This window comes from Triplophysa rosa, linkage group LG5 (assembly GCF_024868665.1).
Source record: "Triplophysa rosa linkage group LG5, Trosa_1v2, whole genome shotgun sequence".
Lineage (NCBI taxonomy): Eukaryota > Metazoa > Chordata > Actinopteri > Cypriniformes > Nemacheilidae > Triplophysa > Triplophysa rosa.
This window is the reverse complement of record NC_079894.1, coordinates 8,017,126-8,029,430: the sequence shown is the minus strand read 5'-3', so window position 1 is coordinate 8,029,430 and position 12,305 is coordinate 8,017,126. Positions and strand designations below refer to the sequence as shown.

At 39.9% G+C, this 12,305-nt stretch overlaps 2 protein-coding genes across 3 annotated transcripts in view; one reads left to right on the top strand and one right to left on the bottom strand.

The window, feature by feature from the left end:
* Positions 1-79: 79 nt before the first annotated feature.
* tmem68 (transmembrane protein 68) lies at positions 80-5,563 on the top strand. 2 transcript variants are annotated; one of them, XM_057333882.1, is made up of 8 exons: positions 80-165; positions 502-555; positions 658-1,055; positions 2,043-2,210; positions 2,392-2,585; positions 2,658-2,718; positions 2,826-2,965; positions 3,799-5,563. In XM_057333882.1, the coding sequence occupies exons 3-8, from the start codon at positions 728-730 to the stop codon at positions 3,898-3,900; spliced, it is 993 nt and encodes a 330-aa protein (XP_057189865.1). In that variant the 5' UTR covers positions 80-165; positions 502-555; positions 658-727; the 3' UTR covers positions 3,901-5,563. The 2 variants fall into 2 exon arrangements, with proteins under 2 accessions (XP_057189865.1, XP_057189866.1); XM_057333883.1 differs by having other exon boundaries at positions 106-555; positions 658-769; positions 956-1,055; positions 3,799-5,561.
* Positions 5,564-5,852: 289 nt separating this feature from the next.
* Positions 5,853-12,305, bottom strand: part of xkr4 (XK related 4) — a 53,009-nt gene continuing 46,556 nt past the window's right edge. Inside the window, exon 3 of the mRNA XM_057333881.1 lies at positions 5,853-11,134. Within this exon, the coding sequence (XP_057189864.1) occupies positions 10,182-11,134 (953 nt within the window). The 3' untranslated portion in view covers positions 5,853-10,181. The remainder of the gene's footprint in view (positions 11,135-12,305) is intronic.

The following is a 12,305-nucleotide window of genomic DNA, read 5'->3' as shown; positions in this document are numbered from 1 at the left end:
GTAGATTCGCTCCCGCGGTATTTCAATGTCATACACTGATCGGTCTGTGCAGCTCCGATAACGCGATATGCGGTTCGTGTCACATGTAAAGGGAGCCGCCGGTTCAATCAGGAAGAAAAACATTAACTGAGGGCAATAGTGTCCATTTCATCGAGCTAACATCATGTAAGTAGGCTTTGAGCTGCGTTTGGTTTAAACGCTTTCCAAAACGGTTCAGTGTCACAGTTGTTCAGATGAAGTAACTTTTAAAAGGCAAGATCCGCAGCTGCTGGAAGCTTTCCTGATTGTTGTTTGACGTGTGTCGTCTACAGCTAGTGTAATATAAGACAGACAGGGCTAATCGAGCTAACTGTAACGCCTTTCCTTTACATCTTTTATGAATTAGACCATGTTTTTCCGAACGGTGTTGACGTTTGTACAGCAGCTTTGCCTGTGACTGAGTGTAACGTTAGAGTGAACAGGAGTGAAGATCTCAATGCCATCAATGTCAATGTATTTTAGGTCATTGCTCTGATGTTGGTATGTTTGCACGAACTACATTTTCCGAAGGATAAGGTTCGTTTTTATTTTTATTATAAAGAATAATAGTAAAAATATATTTTGCTTGTAAAACTTGTAAAAAATGTTTTCTTAAATGTGCTTTTTTCCCATCTTCAGGTCTGCCCTTAGGCAGATTGTTGACCTGTTGATCCCATCTTCCACTGGGAGAGGCTAACAGTGAAGCAGTATGTCCCGCAGGAATGAGTCTTGCCTGTTTGAGAATGGATCAGTAGGTTTCCTCTCCTGCTTGTTTCATGTGTGGGAGGAGTGGGCGGGGCTTGGCCATCTCGAGGACTACCTCAGTTTCTTGGAGTATTTGCTCTGGGTTTTCACACCTCTGGCCATAGTCTTTATCCTGCCTTTCCTCATAGTCATCCTCCTATATCTGTCCATCCTCTTTCTCCACGTCTACAAGCGCAAGAACCAGCTGAGGGAAGCTTATTCCAACAACCTGTGGGATGGCGCACGGAAAACTCTGGCAACCCTTTGGGACGGACATGGAGCTATATGGCACGGTGTGTTATGCCTGCATGGGGATTTGGCTTCTGTTTGGGTTCATTAAAGCGACAGTCCACCCAAAAATAAAAATTCTTTCATCATTTCCACACCCTCAAGTTGTCCCAAATCTGAATATAAATGTCTTTGTTCTAATGAACACAGAGAAAGATATTTGGAAGAATGCTCGTAACCAACATAGTAGAAAAATGACAATGGTAGTCAAAAGTGCCCCAGAATTGTTTGCTTTTCTACGTTCTTCAAAATATTTTCTTTTGTGTTCAACAGAACAAATACATTTATAAAGCCATTTTTCCTACTATGGTAGTCAATGGTGGTCAAGAACTGTTTGGTTACAAGCATACTTCCAAATATCTTCGCCCTGTGTTCATCAGAACAACGAAATGTAGACAGATTTGGAACAACTTAAGGGTGAGTAAATGATGACAGAATTTGTATTTTTCGGTCAACTGTTCCTTTAAGATAGAACTTTATATCTTGTTATCCTAAATTAAGCAGCATCACATTCTTCCACTGTGCTGTTATTTAGATCTTTCAAGGATAAATAAGAATAACCTAAGTGTAATTGGAAATGAAAAAAGTTATTAAAAGTTATATCTAAATATGTTCTGTAAGATCAGGGACCCCAGCTAAAATTAAACCATCTTATCATTTGACAGCTCAATTAATGATGATCTGATGTTTCAGGCAATATATTATCATTTTAAAATGCAAATTTGTAAACTGCTCAGTCTTTATCATCTAACTAACTAACTAACTAACTAACAGCTTTGTCTGATTCTACGCACATTTAATCTATTCTAATTTCACAAAGTGCAATGATGTCATTTTTTCATTGTTAAGTTTTGCATGGAAAAATGAATCATCAAATTAGTTATGAATGTATATCATTGTAAACATTTCAGTTTAAATATATCATACCTCACAGAAATGCATGGTTTCATTGTTTTCCACTTGATTGAAAACAGGTCTTTCTTGTATAACAGGTTATGAAATCCATGGTTTAGAGAAGGTTCCAGATGAAGGACCTGCCCTAATCGTCTACTACCATGGGGCGATTCCTATAGACTACTATTATTTCTTGGCAAACGTTATCCTTCAGAAAGGAAGAACTTGTCATTCAGTGGCTGATCATTTTCTGTTCAAGGTTCCAGGTAAAACAACTTCATGCTGGCATTATTTGATAAACCAGACTCATTTTGCAAATCATTTTCCTAGTAACTTCAATATCATTACCTAAAGCGGCACTGTGACTGTTCAGTAACAGTACATTTGGGAATGATAGGTTAAATGTGTCATTATGATCAGAATGTTAATAAGTGCCCTTCTCGCCAGGGTTTAAGCTTATTTTAGAAGTGTTTAGCGTTATCCACGGACCGCAGGAGGAATGTGTAAAAGCCCTGCAGAACGGCCACCTCCTGGGCATCTCTCCTGGAGGGGTCCGGGAAGCCCTGTTCAGTGATGAGACTTACCCTCTGCTGTGGGGCAAACGTAAAGGATTTGCACAAGTGGCCATCGACTCTAAAGTGGTAAGTGACCGTCTCTCATTTTGAAGACACTTTTCTGTTTCGTTGTACTAAGGATCTGTTTCTTCCGTCCAGCCAATAATACCGATGTTTACTCAAAATGTCAGGGAGGGGTTTCGCTCTCTCGGAACACTAAGTGAGTCACACACAAAACAATTTTCGAACGGTTTCATGATAAGAGTGAATTATTGTAAATTACTTACCATTGTAAAGAACTCTCAACTTTTCTTCAAATTCTTTCAGAATTTTACAGATGGGTGTATGAGAGGTTTCGTCTGCCGATAGCACCGGTGTACGGAGGCTTTCCGGTCAAATTTCGCACCTTTCTGGGTGACCCCATTCCGTATGACCCCAAACTCAACGCAGCCGAGTTAGCTGAAAAGGTAGGACTTCTTTAGACCGCCTGGTCTGTTTGTGTACCTCTTTGGTCCTGTAAAGGTAAAGTTCTGACTTTTTGTTGTAGTTGCTGAGCTGGGGTTTTTTCAAATGTCGGAAAAACCTACGAGAGGCTTTAACCTCTACACTGTCCTTCCGAGTCCTGATCTTTTGTTGACTACGCTAACATACTCTGTGCAGTGTCATTTGTTTAGGCTGTCCTATAAGGGCATGTTCCAACCATTCATCAAAAATGCAAGTGTATGGACTCTGTAGTGAGAAAATGCTTTATTCATTTGTCACAGATGTGCAGGATGTTCAGCCTTCCCAAAGGCAGTTTCTCTGTTCATTCACAAGAACACTACTGTAAAAGAAAGTGGTTTGGTCTCTCACCTGCTTTCATCACATGCCACCATCAAGTGGTTAGCAATAACATTTACGTTTACGCATTTGGCAGATGTTTTTATCCAAAGCGACTTTCATTGCATTGTACTGTACATTTGTTTCTGACTATGTGCAATCCCCTGGGATCGAACCCATGACCTTGGCATTGCTAGCGCCATGCTCTAACCAATAACAACACTTATTCGAGCCTGATGGGTTTCTTGCTTTTAGAATGGACAGGACAGCGTCAGAAGGGCTTTAAGCTTTCAACAAACATTGTACTGAAACACAAATACTTTGTTTCTTGAGATGGGGTTGAATGAATCACAGTGCCTATAGATACAGTATGGATACACAGTAAAAACATATTGACTGAAAGAAAGACAGACTCTCGGGCAAGAAATGACACCAATGGCGATCATATAAAAAGGTTTTTTAATCCTACCCATGTTTTCAGGTGCAGCAAGCAGTTCAAGCACTTATCGACAAACACCAGAAGATACCTGGAAACATCCTCAGAGCTCTTCTGGAGCGATTTCAAAGGGAACACAAAGATTAGCACACTTGCCTTCTCGCAGACTGGAAAAATCTACTTATTGAGTCCTGGATATTATTTATGATATTGTTACGTCATATGTTACTGACACTCTAGTGGACATATCTGGGTCATGAAAACATATTAGTATCAGCATATTAGCAATGTTGGATATCGAAATAATGGTGCGTGTTTTTGTAACATCTGCTACGTGTAGTCTTGCGCATGTTGGAGAATGTGTGGTTTTGAGTTTTTGTGTGATTTCGTTTGAATCAAGGATTTATTTGCACACTTTGAACTATTTGAAGGACCACTGCCAAAATAGTTTGTTGTCCACAAACTGTGTTGTACCTTTTTAATGCTTTTTAAAAGTATCAGTCTGTTCTGCATTGGTAAACAGATGTGTTGCAGTATATCAGGGTAGCCAATGTTTCCAATATAAACTCACAAATACTTCAACTACAATTTATAAGTCGTTTGTGTTTTATATGATTAAACATACTGTGATTTTTTTCTGTGTGTGTGTGTGGGACAGTTTGTAAGCACATTTAATTTTTAGATATACATGTATACAGTTGTAACTAACAATGTCACATTTGTTGTTTGATTTTGAATACTTCACGTCCTAGTGTTATATCTCTCTTTATCAGAAGTCAGGAACAAACTGCTGTCTATATATTATCAGTTGGTATTGATGGTATGGTTTGTCGAGCTCTCAGATTTGCCATAAATGTGCAGTCACATCACGGTTTTATTGTGATAAACACAAGATACAAGACTTTCAGAATTCATTAAGATTTATAACATTCCCGTGATTTATGGTTATTAATTCATTACTGTTTCAACCAGCATTAAAGGGACAGTTCACCTGAAAAATGACAATGCTGTCATCATTTACTCACCCTCAGATTGTTCCAAACCTGTATACATTTCTTTGTTCTGCTGAACACAAAGGAAGATATTTTGCAGAATGTCGGCAGTAAATGGGCAATGATATTTGTTTGGTTACTGACAATATCTTTGTGTTCATCAGAACAAAGACATTTGTGCAAGTTTGGAACAACCCGGGGGTGAGTAAATAATGACAGACTTTTCTTTTTTGGGTGAACTATCCCTTTAAGGTTCCTGAATCTAATATGTTGTCAAACATGATGTTTATGATTTTATAACAGATTTTATTATTAAAAATAAATAAAACACATACTGATGGATTTAATGCTGTTACACTCTTTAACACTTGATGGCGCTTTCATAGACAAGGCTTAAGGCTAGTCCCAGACTAAAATGAATGTTAGAGCGGTCTTAACTGAAAATAACTTGCCCTGACATATCTTAAAATATGTCAGTGCCATTGTTTTGTCTCAAGATGCACACCGTAATGTATTTTTCTAAGAGATTTTTAAAAAGTGCCTAAATATCTTAATTCAACTAAAGCATAGTCCTGACTTAAGCTAAGCCTTGTCTGTGAAACCGGGCCAATAGGCTCAGTAAATCTGTCTATTTAAAAAAAATATCCTGTGTGATGTAAAGATCAAATACAGCATGGACACAGTTTTTGTCACCTATGTCTTGTGTATAAGGTTTGGTGTATGGGGTATGCAAAAGTATAAATATGTATAAATATATTTGGTATTGACTAACAACTTTTGTGCATCCCTTGTAGATCCCCCAAAAATCACTGGGAAAAAAATAAAAAATATTTTTTGGGAGAAAATGTTTATTATTCATGATTTTTTCGTTGCATTATACATGTGGTCCTAATGTCCCTCCAGCATCTCCAGGAGTCATTTCTAATTAGGGAGCAAAACTGTAAATCATACGAGGTGTGAGAATACATATTTAGACAAATTCATCACTGAACTTTGCATATGTTACATACAAGCAACGTTGCTCATCATTGACGCTTGTCTCTGACCTTGAAAATTCGTACCTCACTCACACTCGATCCGAAAGAAGGTGGCAAGGGAGTCCAATAAAATGACCACAGTGTACTTTATTAAATGAATTTGGTACTTTGTGTTGCATTAGAATCAAATAAAAATTTACAAAAATCCAATATGTACAAAAATGTAACGTTCTTTTGCTTCACTCGTCAATTTACAATAAAATTAGATAACAGATTTGATGCATTTTACGCACTTCAGACTTTCATCACACAATACAACTTACTTAAGAGACCGATAATAAACAGTTTTTTTGTTTTTTGCTTTTTATGTCAGTTAATACATCACATACACCACACTAGGTTTACCTGTATTCATATGTAACTGCCATCTCGTGGCGCCAATCTCTAGTCAATAGACACCCTTCACAATCGGGACTCGGAGAGGAATGTTCTTTTACACATGTACATTTGCATACATTTATTTACAGTTAAATAGCTTTTTGAGATTCACTATGGAACTTCTGTTGCAACTGAAATACCAGTAACGTCTGTACATTGTTCGACTGAACGCCATCTTTAATGCCACATTAAAATTAAATTACTGTGCTTGTACTAAGATCGTGCTTTATTTATTACCACCCATTATCTAAATGCTCTACTTCTTACCCCCTCACATCTATGGCATTCTAGTTCATCTAAGCATCTATATCTACAAGTGCGAGAGGACCGTCGTTTTTGTTTTTTTGACAAAAGAAACATCAGAAATCTGCTCTGACGTACAACGGCATGGAACTCAGTCAAAGAAACAAGTGCCACGTTGTTCAGAACACTCAGTTCGAAAAGCTCACAATCTTGTAACAGTCCGGCCCATGATGACGCAAGATATCAATAGTACACCAAAAGTTTGGGTTGTCATTTTGATTGTTTGTCTGCATATGTAATTTCATTTTAGCCTGACTTCTGTATTTGTTTACTCGCAGTATATAGCACAGTAACTACACTAAACCGTTTCCAAAGCACAAATATCCATAATTCAACTTCCTCCTATCATGACAGTTACATCAGTGCATCATGCCTACCATACAGACAAATCAGGAAAAAGAAACAGAACATGTCCCTTATGAATAATGAATCCATAAAAAGGCGAAGGTTGTTTAAGGCAAATAAAAGAGAATTAGCTTGCATGAATGCAACATGAATTTAATGTTCTCCCTGGCTGCGGTGTGTGTAGTTGTACTAGAAGTGTGTAGTTCAGAGCTCATATCTACTGATGGTAATAAACAGAACAGCCTTCAACTCTTCCACTGAAACCTGTGGATCACCATTGCAATAAAATCCCTCATACCCACATCAACTAGAAGTGGAGAGTGTTCTGTTTAAGATATCGTTTTGAGGTAGGTTATAGGTATGAATTAAATCTTTCCAGAGTGGAGGAATGCTTGATGCTTAAATAAAAAGGCTTTTTTAATACAACCCCCCCCAAAAATGGAGATAGAAGTGCAAAAATAAAGAGACATAGTTTTGCTGTAATGTTATGATTAGCTTAAATTGACTTTCCACCACCCCGTGTTAAACAATTCACTTCTTTAAACAATAAAATGTACGATTAGATTTAAAAAAAAAGAATCAATTTTGAACCATACATATTTCTGACCATACAGTGTTCAGACATCTCAAAACCTAAATCCTGCACTTCTTTTGGGCGATAAATCTTTAATACCTTGATTCACTCTATGCGCTGAACACATCTCGTTGCATCACGAGTTTTAAATTCATGGCGTATTTCAACATGAAAAAATGATGGAGGCCTTGCACCTGGTAAATGCTGGATGAGTAAAAACAAACTCCAGAAATCTTCTTTTGAGAGCCATGACAACCCAATGGCATGACTCAAGATATCTAATGTTGCCCCTTAAAGGGATAGTTAACACAAAAATGACATTTCTGTCATTATTTACTCACCCTCATGTCATTTCAAACCTGTATGACTATCTTTCTTCTGCAGAACAGAAATGAAGATATTTTGAAGAATGTTTGTAACTGCACAACAGCTGTACCCATTGACTTGCATTGGTTTTGTTTCCATACAATAGAAGTGAATGGATACCGCCATTGGTTTGGTTACCAACATTCTTCAAAATATCTTCTTTTGTGAAATCATATGGGTTTGAAATGACAAGAGGGTGAGTAAATGATGAAGAATTTTATTTTTGGGTGAACTATCCCTTTAATCACAATACCAAACCGTGGATGCAGTGCAGTCTGGGATAAACATAGGCATGTATTGCATCCCAAAAAGAGAGGAAAACTATCATGAGAAAAACATGAAAATGTTATATTACAGAGGTCGTAAATCACTTGTCTTCCCTCAGATTGGTCTTATGTAGGTGGTGAATCTGGAAGTTGTCTAATTAGTGTGCTAAGACGAGTGTTTTGTGCTCTGATTACAGAGGACTCTTACAGAGGCTGTTTGGAAAAAATGGCCCAAAGACAAAGCATCATCATCATCCATCACGCTGAGAAATGAAAGTATAAGACACGCTGGGAAAAAAGCTGACAAAATAGGAAAGTAGCTAAATAGCTTTACAAAGGTCTACATTTCACTGTGGTATTCGTTATAGACTCAAAAGAGCTCATCTAAATTGTACTTATTTTTTTCTTTTCTGTGTTCTTTTTATATTATTTGCAACGCAATTAGGATGTTTGTCTGCATGTTTATCTGCAGTGGATGAAAAAACTAAGCTCAATATAACTCAACCATGATAAGTAAAACAGATCTTAACATCTTATACCAGTCATCTCAAAAGTCTTAATGGCATTAAGCAAAAGCAACTATGTTGTAAGACACGTTTGAATCCGTAACTAAAAGAACATCATGATTTTAAAATGTCAGACAGGATGTCACACACAAAGCATTCCAAAAAACAATCCACAACAGGCACATCTAGCTTTTGTCACTGTGAATTATTCTGTCGATTTGTGTCTCATAAGCGTAGCCAATAACCAAATTCATTCATTGTGCTGAAATTCCTTCCTGTGACACGACTTGTGCTTGTTTTTCGCTACCACCTTCATAAATGACTTCAGAAATTCTACATAGACACAAAGTATCAACTTAAGACAGTTTAAAACTCCAACACTTTCATGTATAAAGGATGCATTTGGCAGATTTAAAGATACTGTGTTCTTTTAGCCGGATATTGTGGAACGGGCCTGGAGCATCTGTGCTCCTTTCTCAAGGCTGTTTTGGAAATTGAAGACAAAAAAGGTCTGTAGGGTTTTGAGCAGCACACTTCCATGGCTTTCCAGATGCATTCTGGGATGATGAAAGGTGACCCCTTTTCTCTACACGTGCTTTACTGGAAGATATACGGCTCACGAACACCTGACCCAGCCTGTAAGAACACTGTATCTTTAACCCAGAGGATGAAGTGCATCCCGGCTCTGTTGAGTGCAGTTTGGCGGCGGCTGTGGATTGTTGTGTCCCTCACTCTCTCAGTACACGTGTGTTTGCAGACAGATCCTTATCAGCCCACAGCACTGAGGTGAATGAGGCTGGATTGCCAATGGGAGCTGCCAGGAAGTGTTTTCTTGGCCTATTGCCTTCTCCTCAATAGAAGAAAACAATCTTGTGTTCTCGCTGCCCCAAGTGGCTTCAATTGCGCGTGTTGTGGTGATCACATACTACTCTTTTCTGTTCTCTTTTTTTACTTTGTACAGGATTCAAGTAGATGGTTGAAATGCTGCCCTGTTTATATTTACAGTTTGCGGTGGAGACCCACAGTTCAGAGTCATTGTGAACACAACGTTTGGCACTGGTAGAGAACTGCTGATGAAACTAAAAGAATTCAGCACCCTAGCGAAGAGACTCGTGGATCTAATCAGCAATTTTCTTAAGTGTGTACCACCGACATGAATTCTGGACCACTGTCGTTCCAGTGCGATAGGTAGACGTACTGTGTCGGAATAATGGAATAATAAAACAGCCAGTTTCAAGGCTTTGTTCATTTGCACTATTGTGAATTAACAAGAAACAAACTTTGCAAGTGTCTTCTCCATTACACTGCCGTGTGGAGATGCTATAACGCAAGCCTGGCTCTGAAACAAAGTTCTGAGGAGTGTTGAGTGGTCAGCCAGCACAATGACTTCTTAAAAACCCAAATATTCCCTGACAAGACAGAAGTAATAAAAAAAGAAAACGTTACGGTAACCAAAAAAAAGAGAACGTCTTAAAAAAGATTCTTTCCATCCATACGTTGTGCCTGTATTTGTTTGTTCATGACAATCAACATCATGGCTAGATGCTATTTGCTCCACATGGAGCGCTATGAACTTTATTGCCACAGTCCTGCTGTTTATTCAAGTGGATGGTCATCTGTGTAGTGTTTATTTGTGTGTTTCTGTGTCTCCACAGTGCAGGCTACAATGTGGTCTCATACTCCAGACGCTCTTGAACGAGTGTGTCATCTTTATACTGGAGGCGGGGCGGGTTGGGGGACGAGTCGATGGCCAGGATGGCTTTCCGTATACTCCTGTCCAACACGTGCCTCTCCCAGGCAGGGTAGCGATTCCTGCACAAGTCTATTTTAATGACCGTCTCCTCCAGGCGCGGGGCACGAGAAGAGGGTGTGGAGGGGGCGGTGGGACGCACCTGAAAGACAGGTACGCAACCGTCCCGCTCGCTGTACTTGCCCTCGCGTTCAGCGTCCTTAGCCAGCGTGCCTCCGCGGTTGGAGCGCAGGGAATTGGTGGCGCCCTCGGGGGGCAGCGCGAAGGTGGCGGTGGGGTCCTCAAGCTGGACCAGACTGGCAGAGCGACCAAAGCGCGGACCGTTGGGATGAAAGAAAGTGTAGTACATGAGCATGAAAACAATGCCGGTGAAGAAGCTGGAGAAGATGACGCAAAGAGCGGGCACGGCGAAGGCGTCCGTGCTGGCCGGCGAGCGGTACAGGTACCACAGCGTGCTCAGGGCCGTGTTCTCCAGCAGGATCATGAAGTAGTAGATGAAGAGACGGCAGCGGGTGCGACCCTCCTTCACGTTGAACCAGCTGAAGATGTAGATGATGCCCACCACCATGTCGAAGACGATTTCTTCCCACTTGGTGATGCAGAACTCGGTCTCGCAGTGCACGATCCAGAAGGTCATGATGCACCAGTGCAGCACGATGAAAATGCCGAAGTAGAGCTGAAAGACGGAGGCGAAGAGAGCGAATGTCACCACCCGAGCTGCGATGGTGAAGAAATGCCAGCAGAACTGAATGATGACCGCAAGGTAGCTGATGGGCTTCTTGTCATCACGGGAGTCACGTAAGGCTTTCTGGTAGGAGGCCAGAGCCCAGGCCAATGATACCAGAGAAGCAGCCGCAGTCATTCCTGAAATAAAACAGAGATATGTTGGTTAGCGCTCAACATTATAAATCTCAGTGGCCATTTGCGCAAAATGCATTCTTGCGTTTCATCTGAAATATTTTTTAATTGTTTGTCTATGTACATATGTGCCAGATGGATGTCACTGGCCATTGGCCATGTTTTTTCACCTTTTTTAAAGATCCAGTGTATGAAATTTAGCAGCATCTAGCGATGAGTTTAAGAATTGCACCCAACAGCTCACCCCACCCCTCACCAATGCCTTTGGAAGCACTACGGTGGCCGACACAGTAGATGTCGTCATTTTTTCGCTTCTTTGCTGAAGGAGATAACGTATTTATGAAATGCGCTCTGTAGAGCAGTTTGTCCGTTTAGGGCTACTGTAGAAACAACATGATGAATTTCCATGTAAGGGGACCCGCTGTGTATGTAGATAGAAAAAGCTCATTCTAAGGTAATAAAAACATAAGCTGGTCGCTCAGATCAGATAAATCTTGCCATCTTAAAGGAACAATACGGCATTTTTAGGAGGATCTATTGACAGAAATACAATACAATATACAAAACTATTTCTTCAGAGGTGTATAAAGACCTTATGTAATGAACCATTAAGTTTGTAATACCTTAGAATGAGCTGTTTATATCTACATACAGAGCGGGCCTACATACATTGAATTCGCCGCCATGTTTTGTACAGCAGCCCTAAACGGACAAACAACTCTACAACGTGCGTTTCTCTTCCTCTCCGCTGCAGTATCGTGGTGAAATGGATCGCGGGAAGATCCGTGATCCGTACGGATCGTGCTCTCTGGTTCGGAACACATGTGACCCGCGGATTAATTGAAAGTTTATTCATCATTGAGTAAAAGAATAAAATGCACTCTCGTTCGCTCTCCAGTTTCAGCTACAATGTGCTCTCGCTCAAGTATCTGGACGAGTACAATATTAAAGCGGTTCCAGATAAACAATGACGCTCAAAACTGCTCCGTCACACAGCTAATATTACAACAACAACATATCTTGGTATGTTAGTATGTTACTCACATACTGATCCAAATCAAAGCAACCTCCTCGGAGGTGATTTTAAGACGATCTTTCTCCAACGAGCTCTCTGCTGGAAAGTATCTCCATAGATATCTGTGAGTATATCTGCTAAAAGCCTTAGTCCTAACGTGTC